The sequence below is a fragment of the Panthera uncia genome, chromosome C2, assembly GCF_023721935.1.
Source record: "Panthera uncia isolate 11264 chromosome C2, Puncia_PCG_1.0, whole genome shotgun sequence".
In the NCBI taxonomy this organism is placed as follows: Eukaryota; Metazoa; Chordata; class Mammalia; order Carnivora; family Felidae; genus Panthera; species Panthera uncia.
Window position 1 is genome coordinate 48,191,442 of NC_064810.1, and position 12,032 is coordinate 48,203,473.

The 12,032-nt window shown below is 34.8% G+C and overlaps 1 protein-coding gene across 8 annotated transcripts in view; it reads right to left on the minus strand.

Moving 5' to 3' along the window:
- Positions 1 to 12,032, minus strand: part of SENP7 (SUMO specific peptidase 7) — a 155,891-nt gene that overhangs the window by 70,486 nt on the left and 73,373 nt on the right. For 5 of the 8 annotated variants that reach the window (XM_049628093.1, XM_049628096.1, XM_049628094.1 and 2 more), the window contains one exon: positions 5,651 to 5,845. The exons of the other annotated variants lie outside the window; for them this stretch is intronic. In XM_049628093.1, coding sequence (XP_049484050.1) covers positions 5,651 to 5,845 — 195 coding nt within the window. The remainder of the gene's footprint in view (positions 1 to 5,650; positions 5,846 to 12,032) is intronic. 8 annotated transcript variants of the gene reach the window in all.

Below are 12,032 nucleotides of genomic sequence, written 5' to 3' on the forward strand. Positions count from 1 at the left end.
AAAGGGAAAGGGAAAGGGAAAGGGAAAGGGAAAGGGAAAGGGAAAGGAAAGGAAAGGAAAGGAAAGGAAAGGAAAGGAAAGGAAAGGAAAGGAAAGGAAAGGAATGGAAAGACAGGAAGAGAACTTGAATATATGATCATGGAAATTATCAAATCTGAGGATCAAAAAAATTTTGAAAAAAGTGAATAGAGCCTAAGGGACCTGTGGGACAACAACAAGCAGACCAATATATGCAATACTGGTATGTCAGTAGGAGAAAAAATAAAGGAGAAGAGAAATTACTGAAATAAATAATCACAAAAAAATTCCAAATTTGATGAAAGACATGAATACAAACATACAAGAAGTCCAAAGAACTATAAGCAGAATAAACTCAATGAGACCTGTACCAAGAAACATTATAATCAAGTTGTCAGAAGACAAAGACAAAGGGAGAATCTTGAAGGCACCAAGAAAGAAGTGACTTATCACATACCAAGGACACTCCATATGATTATGAGATTTCTCATCACTAACCATAGTAGTCAGAAGGCATTGGGTTGGTATATTCAAAGTACTGAATAAAAAAACCTGCCAGCTAGAAATCCTGTATCTGGCAAAACTATTCTTTTTCCAGTTCCTTAAGTTGTAAAGTCAGGTTGTTGATTTGAGATATTTCTTCTTTTTTAATGTAAGCATCTACAGCTATACATTTATTTTGCCTTTAGCACTGCTTTTAATGCATACCATATGTTTTGATGTGTTGTATTTTCATTTTCTTTCATTCTTAACCATTTTTTAATTTCCTTGTGATTTCTTCTTCGACCCATTGGTTGCTTTAAGTATGTTAATTTCCACAAACTTGTGAGTTTCCCAGTTTTCCTTCCATTAATAATTTCTAACTTCATATCATGTGGTCAGAGAACAATGGGAGAAAATATTTCAAAATCATATTTCTGACAAGAAATTAATATTCAGAATATATAGAGAACTCCTAAAACTCAAAAGTAAAACACAACCTAATTCATCAAAGGGCACAGGACTTGAACAGACATTTCTCCAAAGAAGATATATGAACGGCCAATAAGCACATGAAAAGATGCTCAGCATCACTAATCATTAGGGAAACCCATAACAAAACCACAATGAGCTATCATGTCACACCCATTAGGATGACTATTACATAAAAACAGAAAATAACAAGTTTTAACAAGGATGTGGAGAAATTGGGACCCCTAACCACTGCTAATGGCAATGTAAAATGGTGCAGCTACTATACAAAAGAGTAACGGTGGTGCCTCAAAAATTACTAATAGAATTACTATATGATCCAGAAATCCCACTTCTGGGTAGATATGCAAAAGAACTTAAAAGTAGGGATAGAGATGCCTGCATACCAGTGTTCATAACAGTGTTATTCACAACAGCAAAAAGGTGAAAGCCACCCAACCATCCAAAGACATTTATACCAGACTACAGAGAGGCAAAAAAAAAAGGAATTAGAACTTCAATTAGGAAAGTGATCCCCAGACTGTTGTTCTGGATCTGTCACCTCATCTACATCATCACAAATTAAGACACCGGTTGACTAACCTATTTCTGTACTTGGGGTTGAAGAGGTCTTTCCAAGGATAAACCAAAACACAGGGGTCAAGCCCTAACATATTTATTATAAAATAAAATTTTTAAAAATTATACTACAGAAGATACTATAAACAAAGTAAAATTAACAAACAGGAAACTTGAAAAATTTTTTCCAACACACTGGTAACAAAAAGTTAATACCTTTAATAAGAGTTCTTACAAGTCAGTAAGAAGCAGAACACCTGAATACATACAAAGACTACAGAGAAAACTTATATAAAAATACAAAATCCATCTTCACTAAAAATAAAAAATGGCTGAAATGAAAACAATTTTATGTAAAGTTATATTTATTTTTATCAATAGAGTCTGAAAAAAATTTTCTTTTTAACGTTTATTTATCTTTGAGACAGAGAGAGACAGAGCATGAACAGGGGAGGGGCAGAGAGACAGGGAGACACAGAATCTGAAACAGGCTCCAGGCTCTGAGCTGTCAGCACAGAGCCCGACACGGGGCTGGAACTCACGGACCGTGAGATCGTGACCTGAGCTGAAGTCGGATGCTTAACTGACTGAGCCACCCAGGCGCCCCTGAAAAAAATTTTCAATGATTAACGCTTAATTCTGGTTAAACGAATGGCACTATAAGAATTTATAAAAATACACAAACTTACTGTACCAATGCTATACAGACAAAAAATGAAAAATACCCTAAATGTCCACTCATAAGGAAACACATATTTGTAAAAGTAGATATATCTCAATATATTTATTGGCAAGTTATCAAATTAAAAGAGAAAAGCTAATTCTTTATTCTCCAGCATACCTACGTATTATTGTGATTTACAGATGAGGTAAACTGAGGCACAGAGAAAGAAATTAAGCAAACAGACTGAGATGAATTTCATTTATCACAGTATAATATCACAAATACTTAACAAATTTTAGTTAAAAGTTTTTAAGGGATAATATAAAGTTTAATAATTAAGTATTTTAAAATAATTGCCAACTAGAAAAAACAAATATGCTACTTCAAAGAGATCGTTTTAATTCAAATTTCCTATTCATTCGTGATGTTTTTTTACTATTCCTTTATTTTGGGCATAAAACACAATTTCTTTTTCCTGCATAAGTCCATTTAAGTTGTTATTATAGTCAACAATAACAGTTCTGAACACTAAAGACAGGCTAAGGCTAAAATAAGACTCTTAGCCTTGGGGCACCTGGGTGGCTCAGTCAGTTAAGCAGCCAAATTAGGCTCAGGTCATGATCTGGCAGTTTGTGAGTTCAAGCCCTGCATCAGGCTCTCTGCCATAGCACAGAGCCTGCTTTGGATCCTGTCTCCCTCTCTGTCCCCCTCCTCCCTCCCTCCCTCCCTCCCTCTCTCTCTCTCTCTCTCTCTCTCTCTCAAAAATATATAAATAGACTTTTAGCCTTTATAAAACACTTTTCCACAAATATCATAAGGGTCATAAGTGCTAGGTTTTCAAAGAAAACTTCCTCAGTTTTCAGTCATAGCCTCCATTCTCCCACCCACCAATTTTTAGTTGTTATTCGACATTCTAGCTTTGTAACAAAGAGCTGACATGTTTACCACATTCTCTGCAATAACAATTACAATAATGTCAGAACATGTGTCTCCTAAAAAGATCTACATAATTTATATTTCCTCTTCCTGATTTTGATTGAAATAGGCAGGCTGGAAAGAGGCTGGTTACAACAAGAGTCCCATCCTTGAGCCTATCCTGTCCATGCTACAGTGAGTTCTAATGGGGCACAACTAACTCAAGTGATGGTATGGCCACATGTGCAATTTATTTCCATAGGGCACTCTGGATTCTCCTCAAAGTGAACTCCTCTTAAGGGAAAAGAGAACTAAAGCCTGGTTTAAGGAGTACAGTACTCCTCCTTAAACCAAATGGTAATACTTAGTATGGCTGTGACAATTGCCTTGGCAGTACTGGTAATGGTAATGGAGTAACAGTGATCTCAGGATCAGACACTAGCATCCTCACCATAGAAGACTTCAGTAGCATCAACATACAGCACCAGCCTTTAATGGTACTTTTGATAAAAGTATCAATAAGAGAGACACAAAAATAATGACTACCACCTATTAAATTTCAAGCATTATATTAAGAACATCACATAGTTATCTCCTTAAATCCGCACAATAATCTTCTAAGATGTGTGTTACTATCTGTGTTTTAAAGATCAAAGTAACTTGCCCAAGGTAAATCAGCATGTTTGCAATACTGATGTCTGGCTCCAAAGTCTATGCCTATTCTAAATGCAACAAACAAAGCAAATAACCACCAAGAAAATGAATTTTCAGAGCCCACATCAAATACCACCTGGAAATTTCATAAATATTTAGAAAGGACTTGAAGAGAGCTAGAATTCTCACTGAATAGATTTTAGGAACAACTAGAAATTTGAGACTTATTATTATTAAATCTTAGCCCCAAATTGGTATAAAACCTGTACAGTACAGATTATAATTTGATGGTTCCATTGAATCCTCATAATAGTGCTATTTTTTTAACAGTATGAATGTGCACTGATGTCTTTTGAATTCCACAGGGACAGTACATAATAAGTGACTTTTTCTATAGAAAGTATCATCAAAAACAACATTTTTAAATGCATGATGTTTTATGTGCACAAAGAATTCTAAGGTGATATTTATTAAAAAGATAATAAATAACTATGTGATGTATAAGGTCAAAGGTCATTTCTCTTCTTCCAACTCAGGAAACCAAAGCTCAAGATTAAATGACATGAACATTAATCCAAGTGCACAAAATTAAAGTATGTATTTTAGCTAAGCACTGGGCATAAATGTAATTAAGACATAATGCTTCTCCTTAAGGAACTCATGGACTAGTAGAGGAGGCAGAAACAAAATAACTATATTATAAACTGGTAAGTGCATTTCTAACATCTCTAATTATACCTTAATTTATACATTAAATACATTATTAATTGGATAATGACACTGAAACTCAGTTCTTCTGGTAAATTCAGAAAAAGACCAAATAAAGTATAAAGTTAAAATTGCCATTAATAATTCACTAAGTAGAACTGATGTGAAACATAAAATATTCTCCAAAAGGAGAAAAATTTGTAAAATTTATAAATTCATCAGAAATAAACAGAGTTTATAAAAATAAAGTGCATTAGAAATGTAAAAAATTTATTAAAAATCTTTAAAAAGTCAGCTATAAATACTCTTTAATGTAATTAGGCTTACAAGAGAAATACAAACTAGAAGTTACCTTTGGATGGTTCAGGGAAAATTAAAAAAAACAAAACAAAACAAAAAACAAGACTGGATCAATAATTTTTCACTGAGATCAAAACTACTTTATTGTACTAGCAACAAGGCAAGAAATTAAAAAGAGAAGTTCATGGTAAAAGAAAGTTAAGAGATTTAGTAGTATTTATTAACTGACATCCCTTAGCTTTATCCCACAATTTCTTTTATTTACAGTCCCCACAGAAGCATCTCCTATAGGTTATAACAAAAGCAACTTCAGATTTCCATTTCTCTCACTGGCTCAGCAGGCTATGTTTGTTAATGGAATCTCAAACCATTTTTTTGAGGAACACATTCAGCAATTCATTCAGCAAATATTTACTGAGTACTAAATGCCAGGTCTAGTTCTAGAATCTGGATATAAAAACAGTGACTATGTCAAGATGGAGAGATGGATGAATGAACAGACCAATAGATGGCCAGATGGATAAATAGGAAAGAGGAGGAAGAGGAACAGAAAAATGTCAGAGGAACAAATCTTAATTATATCACATAAATTGAAATACTGAAATAGGTAACTAAATTTTCATTAAAGTCTACATCTATTTTCCCAAAACACAAGTACAGTGTACTTTCTGAAACTGATTATTAGCCACAGACTGTTGGTTCCAACAGCCATCTCGAGCCACCAGGGGAGAAAAGTCACACTAGCCAACAGAGCACATCTGCCTCACTTTTAGGAATAATGCATCTATGGGGGGGAAGAATAGAGAGGCTCATTAGAGTAAATATATTATTTATTTTGAGTAAAGTTATCACTAAACATACCTTTCAGATAAAAAGGAGCTCTTGTGAGGATTTAGATTTTGACAAGACTCTAGGCTGCCATCAGATGATGAAGAAAGCTGCTCTGATTGCAAGTTGTCTGTATCACCCAAACTGGCCTCAGTTACAGATGAGGTCTTTATGTATTTTCTTCCTAACTCCGTTCCCAGGACATTCGTCAATATAACTCTGGGTATCCTGTCACACAAAATAACAAACACTGTACTGTACTGAGGTTTGCAGTGAAAAATGTATTCTAGGAAGTTGAATTTTCAAACATTTTCATCTATACCACTCTAGAAATCAACCCATAAACACTCAAAATCCTGTATGAACACATTCTTTTTTTTATTTTTAGAAGTACTAGTGTCTTATAAATTGGTGCAGATTAGCCTGCCACAGTAACGGCTTTAAACTAATGGATGCTATTGGGGTGCTTAAAACTTTAATCACTTTTTCTCAAAAAATGCTTTTTCCCCAATAGTTATTAAAAACACAGAGTACTTTAAACCAATTCAAGAAATCTTTATTCTTCTCATTCAACAGAAAGGTTCTTGATAAATAATTACATACTTGTAATTGGCAAATGAGAAATGCTATATCCAACAGGAAAGACATCATTCAGATTGCATCTGTGGTAATGATAGATTCCATAAGTAAAACAGCACATATAGTGATTATAATATATATGCTTTATATAACAGCACCAAGGAGGGAGCCAACAAATCAAATGTCTAGAAAATTAAAGTGTATTTTTAAAGCTCCACACTTTTTAAAATTGGTGTTCACATCAAAATGTACTACATAAAAGCCTGCTATCTCCTTAAACGGAAGAGGATAATATAATCTTCTCTTGGTTAGCCAATTGTTTTACAAACACCTTATATATTTTGCCACACTATAATGACGTCCTTAGGCAATTATTTGGCCCTGAACTGACAACCCAAACCAAATTACTGTATTGGTTTTTAGTTCTTGTTACTGAATTTTTTAAGTTTTCCTATCTCCTCTTCATCAGATGTCCCCCTGACTTTATCAATATGTCACCTGCAACACTTTATTGACCCATTGTGAGAGACAACAAAAAACACTTAGAAAGGGCCTGAGTGCTTCTATTTAAGTGAAACATGTGAGCTTCCCTGTACTTTGTTATATTTGTTGTAGTACCTAGAGGTACTCATTTTCACTACACAGAGGCATTATGTTCTTTTCACTATGTTCTAGACAGCATGGAATTTCAGATCTTGAAAACTTTAAAATAATTTAGTCTTACCTTTATTTTAAATATGAAGAATTCAAATCTCAGAAAAATTAAATGGCTGAAGGTATAACTCTTCCTAGTAGAAGAACCTGGGCCTATTATCTTTTGGTTTTTTTATTTCATTCCACTACAGGTATCCTTAATACTAAGTTGCCAGAGGATCCAGATAACTGAGCTTTTCTATAGATAGCGCAGGAAATTCTTGAAAATAGGCATTTTCCAGCAGAACCTCCACAAAAAAATATTGCAATGATTAAGTAGTACGTATGACATAGGGGCGCCTGGGTGGCTCAGTCGGTTGAGCATTTATTTGACTTTGGCTCAGGTCATGATCTCATGGTTCATGAGTTCAAGCCCCACATCAGGCTCTCTATTGACAGCTCAGAGCCTGGAGCCTGCTTCGGCATCTGAGTCTCCCTTTCTCTGCCCCTCCCCCGCTTGTGCTCTGTCTCTCTCTCTCTCCCTCCCTCTCTCTCTCTCTCCCCCCCCCCCCCCCCAAAAATAAATAAACATTAAAAAAAAAAAAGTAGTATGTATGATGTAAAAGCAAAGGCAGGTAGTAAATACAATCCCCTAAACTCAGAGTTTGAGTAAAGAAAAAGTGGGAAAGAAGTTAGCTATCTAGCATAACCACCAATTATAAGGAGGAGAAGGCAGATATATTTTTCTACCTTCTCATATGATTTAAATCTCCAAGGATCCTAGTTGTCATTGTGAGCTTTGTGTATCTGATTGCCTGACAGAACCCTCCTTAATATCTTGGATCCGAAGTAGGAATGTAGGTAATATAGGACCAGTAAGGAGTCTCAAGATTTCTTTTATCTGACCTCACACTAGAAATTGCTATGAAATAAAAAACTTCACTCACTAAAAAACTTCAACTATAATTCAATTAAAAAAAAAACTCATCTTGTGTTTCTCAATATTTTAGGGAAAATATAGGAATGATAGCAGAGGCTAGAACTATTTCAGGTTAGAACTATTATTTTCCAGATCAATACCTTAATGTAAGTAAGTTTTATTTACTTTTAAGAGATGAGAGAATCTGATATACTAACTTGATAAATCATTTTAAGAATTGATAATATACTATTTTTATGGTCCCCTATAATTACTGAATTCTAAAATGTGGCTCATAATAAAATAATCCAAAAACTGTAGTATAGCAAAGAGAAAGCAAAGAGAAAATTTGTGGCACCTAAGGAGACACATCAAAGAAATGTCAACTATCATGTAGTATCTCTGTTTAAATGCCTGACTATATTATGTTTAAGTATGTTTTAGAATGTTGAGTCCCTTAAAAAAGCGGTCCCTCCAAATAGGAGTGATGCAGTCCATAAAAGATTACTTTTGTACAAAGTGCTGAAGAGAATAATCAACAACAACAAAAAATACAAATATCAGCAAGCAAAGGGAAAATTTTTAAAGATTAGAATTCTCTTCTGAGTAATAAATGATCATCATCCTATTCTTGTATGGTTTATTTAAAGAAAGAAAAAAGCAAAGGAGATATGAAAAAAGAACCCTGGAGGATAAATTAGACCTTTTAAGTTAGACAAATATGTTAACAAATAGCTGAAACAAACATCTGAAAGTCTTTCCTAGAAGAGAAAAAGTTAAATGGTTAAACAAATAGCTGCCAAGTTTTTCCTAGAAGAGAAAAATATCAAAATTGACCCCAAAACTGGTTGAAAAGATGATATACCAAGCTTCAGTAGAACCTGCAACTCTAAAGCACAAGAGCCCTAGAGAGCCCTTGAAGTCCTCAGAAGGTTCCAGCCACTACCCTCAGCATCTCTACCGTGGTAGATCTTTCAGTGAGACAGTACTCTATTAAAACGTGAACAAAATACCACAAGAAAAAAAATTAAAGAATAAGTAGAATATTTAAAGGTCAATAATTTAGATCTCACAGATAATAAGTAATAAAGTCCAATTCCTACTTTACTTATGAAAAAATTAAATTTCAGAGGAGTGAAAAGCACTGGTACAGGGGTTAAGAACAAGGACTCTAGAGTCAGAAAAAAAATAGGGGTCAGGTTTTGACTTTGGCACCTAATAATATAATTTAGGCAAGCTATTTACTATAATTTATTCCCCTTAGCATTGATCTTTTCATCTCTAAAATTAGGAGAAAACCTACCTTACAAAGTTGTTAAGACTAAATGAAATAAATTAGATGTAATGCAGTTGGTATAAGTCCTGGCACGTAGTAGGTACACAGTGAGAAGAAAATCACTTTAACTTTCCTATTACTGAAGTCTTCCTCAAAGTTATAAAGTATCCTTTCAAATGATGCATAATTGTCCTGGGCTCCGAGGTGGCTTAGTCGGTTAAGCATCTAACTTCGGTTCAGGTCATGATCTCATGGTTCGTGAGTTCAAGCCCCATATCGGGTTCTCTGCTGTCAGGTCAGAGGCCACTTCAGATCCTCTGTCCCCCTCTTTCTCTGTGCCCCTCCCCTGCTGGTTCTCCCCCACCCCCCAAAATAAATAAATAAACTTAAAAAAGAAAAGAGCAAATGGTGCTTAATTGTCCTAATTCATCATACTCTGTAATCCTGATGAAAACATCTTATTAGAAAAGTACATAACTAAACACTTAGCAATGCCCTTAGTACACTCAGCTCTTCACAACACATAGCCACAGCCCAAACATCTTTCATCAACCATTTGCAACTCATGCAATTTGGTTACCTTGAAGAAAAAGAGCTCTCTGTAAGAGCCTTCCAGAGTACAAATCCAGGTAGTGGTGACTAAGTTCATAATACCTAAGCTACCTTTTGGTGTACAATTAAATAAGTTAGCACTGTCATGGAAATTCCATGGCTAGCCACAATTTCAAAATATTCTAAATTTTCACAAGAAATATATAAAGGTATACATTTCATCCTTCACACTAACTCAATATGGAAGAAAGTGCTAAAAAAAACTGTCATTTTACCGTCTATCCAATTTTTCCTTAGTATGTAAACAATAACAGTAAGTAAAATAAAATGCCATTTATGGGGCACCTGCATGGCTCAGTTGGTTAACCGTCTGACTCTTGGTTCAGGTCAGGTCATGATTTCATGGTCCCTGAGATCGAGCCCTGAATGGGGCTCAGTGCTGTCAGCAAAGGATTCTCTCTCTCTCCCTTTCTTTCTGCCCCTCACCCACTCTCATGCTCTCTCTCTCACTGTCTCTCACACAAAATAAACTTTTAAGAAAATTTACTTTCTAAATCAGTTTCTTAAGCTATATAGTGAAAATAATTTTAATTGCTGAGTAACTGTTATTCACAGATTTTCTAAGTTTGCTCCTTTCTTTTACTAAGCTAATTTTAAATGAATAAATTATCACTCAACTAAAATTACACTGGCTGAAAGGTGACAGGAATACTATAGTGTCCCAAAAGTCTTACCATCACAACATCTAAATTGTGTATTTTTTAAAAACTTCAAATATATGTAAATTTAAGAGACAAATGAATAAATATAATTAGGGATATTCCAAGAACTAGGACCTAACTTTTCTTAATGGAATATGGGTAGTACACTGTCTCCATATTTCTCTAATAATCTCTGGTGCCAACTGATGTAAAGAAGAGAAAGATGGTTTATCTTCTCAAAAGCTTTGTGTTATGTGTCCCATGAGGCTCTTTCCTGCCTAATGATCAAGGTTTATCAATGCCTCAAAGTTATCTCTCAGGAAAATAGATGTGAATCATATATGGAAATAAAAACCTACACTAAAATATTGTTTACTTATTTAAAAGAAATTTGTGCATTCCACATACTGCTAGTTTCATATTTCTAAAACTCTTCACCCTTTTCCTCACTATTTAAGAAGACAGATTTGGATTATGTTTTGTTTTTCTTCTCAATATTGTTCAGAAATTAAAATTCTAAATTGTCCTGATATAAAACCCAACAAAATACAAATAAGGGGCACCTGGGTGGCTCAGTTGGTTGAGCATTCGACTTCAGCTCAGGTCATGATCTCAAGGTTCATGAGTTTGAGCCCCACATCAGGCTCTGTGCTGACAACTCAGAGCCTGGAGCCTGCCTCAGATTCTGTGTCTCCCTCTCTCTGCCCCCTCCCCTGCCCTCTTTCTTTCTCCCTCTCTCTCTCAAAAATAAATAAACATTTTAAAAAATCTAAAATGCAAATAAAATTTCTAAAAAATGTCATTTTGGGGACTGAATGAGTAATTTTGATTGACTCAATAGTCGATCTTTTTTTGGGTCTTTTTTTGTATTTTGTTTTTTTTTTAAATAGTGTACAGTGGGGACAAGGGCAGTGGGAGACAGACAGAATCTTAAGTAGGCTCCACACTCAACTCAGAGCCTGACACAGGGCTCGATCCCAGGACCCTGGGATCATGACCTAAACCAAAATCAACAGTCAGACACTCAACTGACTGAACAACCCAGGGGCCCCTCAACAGTTACACTTTAAGATAAAATTGAAAACCAAAAATAAATTTTTCTCCCTTTCATCTTTCTGAAATAATAAAGTCCTAGCTAAGTAAAATGAAAGTAAAACAAAAAGCAAAAGTTAAGCTAAGCCTGAAGAAAGAACAAGCCAGATATTCCAGATCATTCCAGATAGCAAGTAAGTCTCTGAAAGAAAACACTGTCCAAACCGATACCCTAAACTGTTCTCCAGTATTCTTATTTGAAGCTTGTAATATCCCTTTTCCTGGTTGTCACCAAAATTACAGAGCAAATAAATGGTTCTAATGGATGAAAATACATTTTAATCAAAGAGACTGGAGATGTAACTCTGCTGAGAAGCAACCTTCCTTGAATTCAGCAAAAACTGAGCATTTAGTAAGCACCCAGCAATGTGCTAGGTATTAGTATCAGAGTAAAAAATAATAAAATGTAGTCCCTGTAAGCTTCCTTTGTGAAGCTTACTGTCAGGGAGGCAGAAAAACTAAAACTCATAATATAATGTGATAAGTGTTATGATATATAAACAGGCTGCTTAACAAAGCAAAAAATGGGATTAAATGCAAATGAGGAGGGTGGAATCAAGGAAGCTGTCCCCAAAAGATGGCATATGAGTTCAATGTTAAAGACTAAAAAATATCAGTAAATGGGAAAGGAGAACAGTTTCCAAGATAAGAGAGCAAACAGAA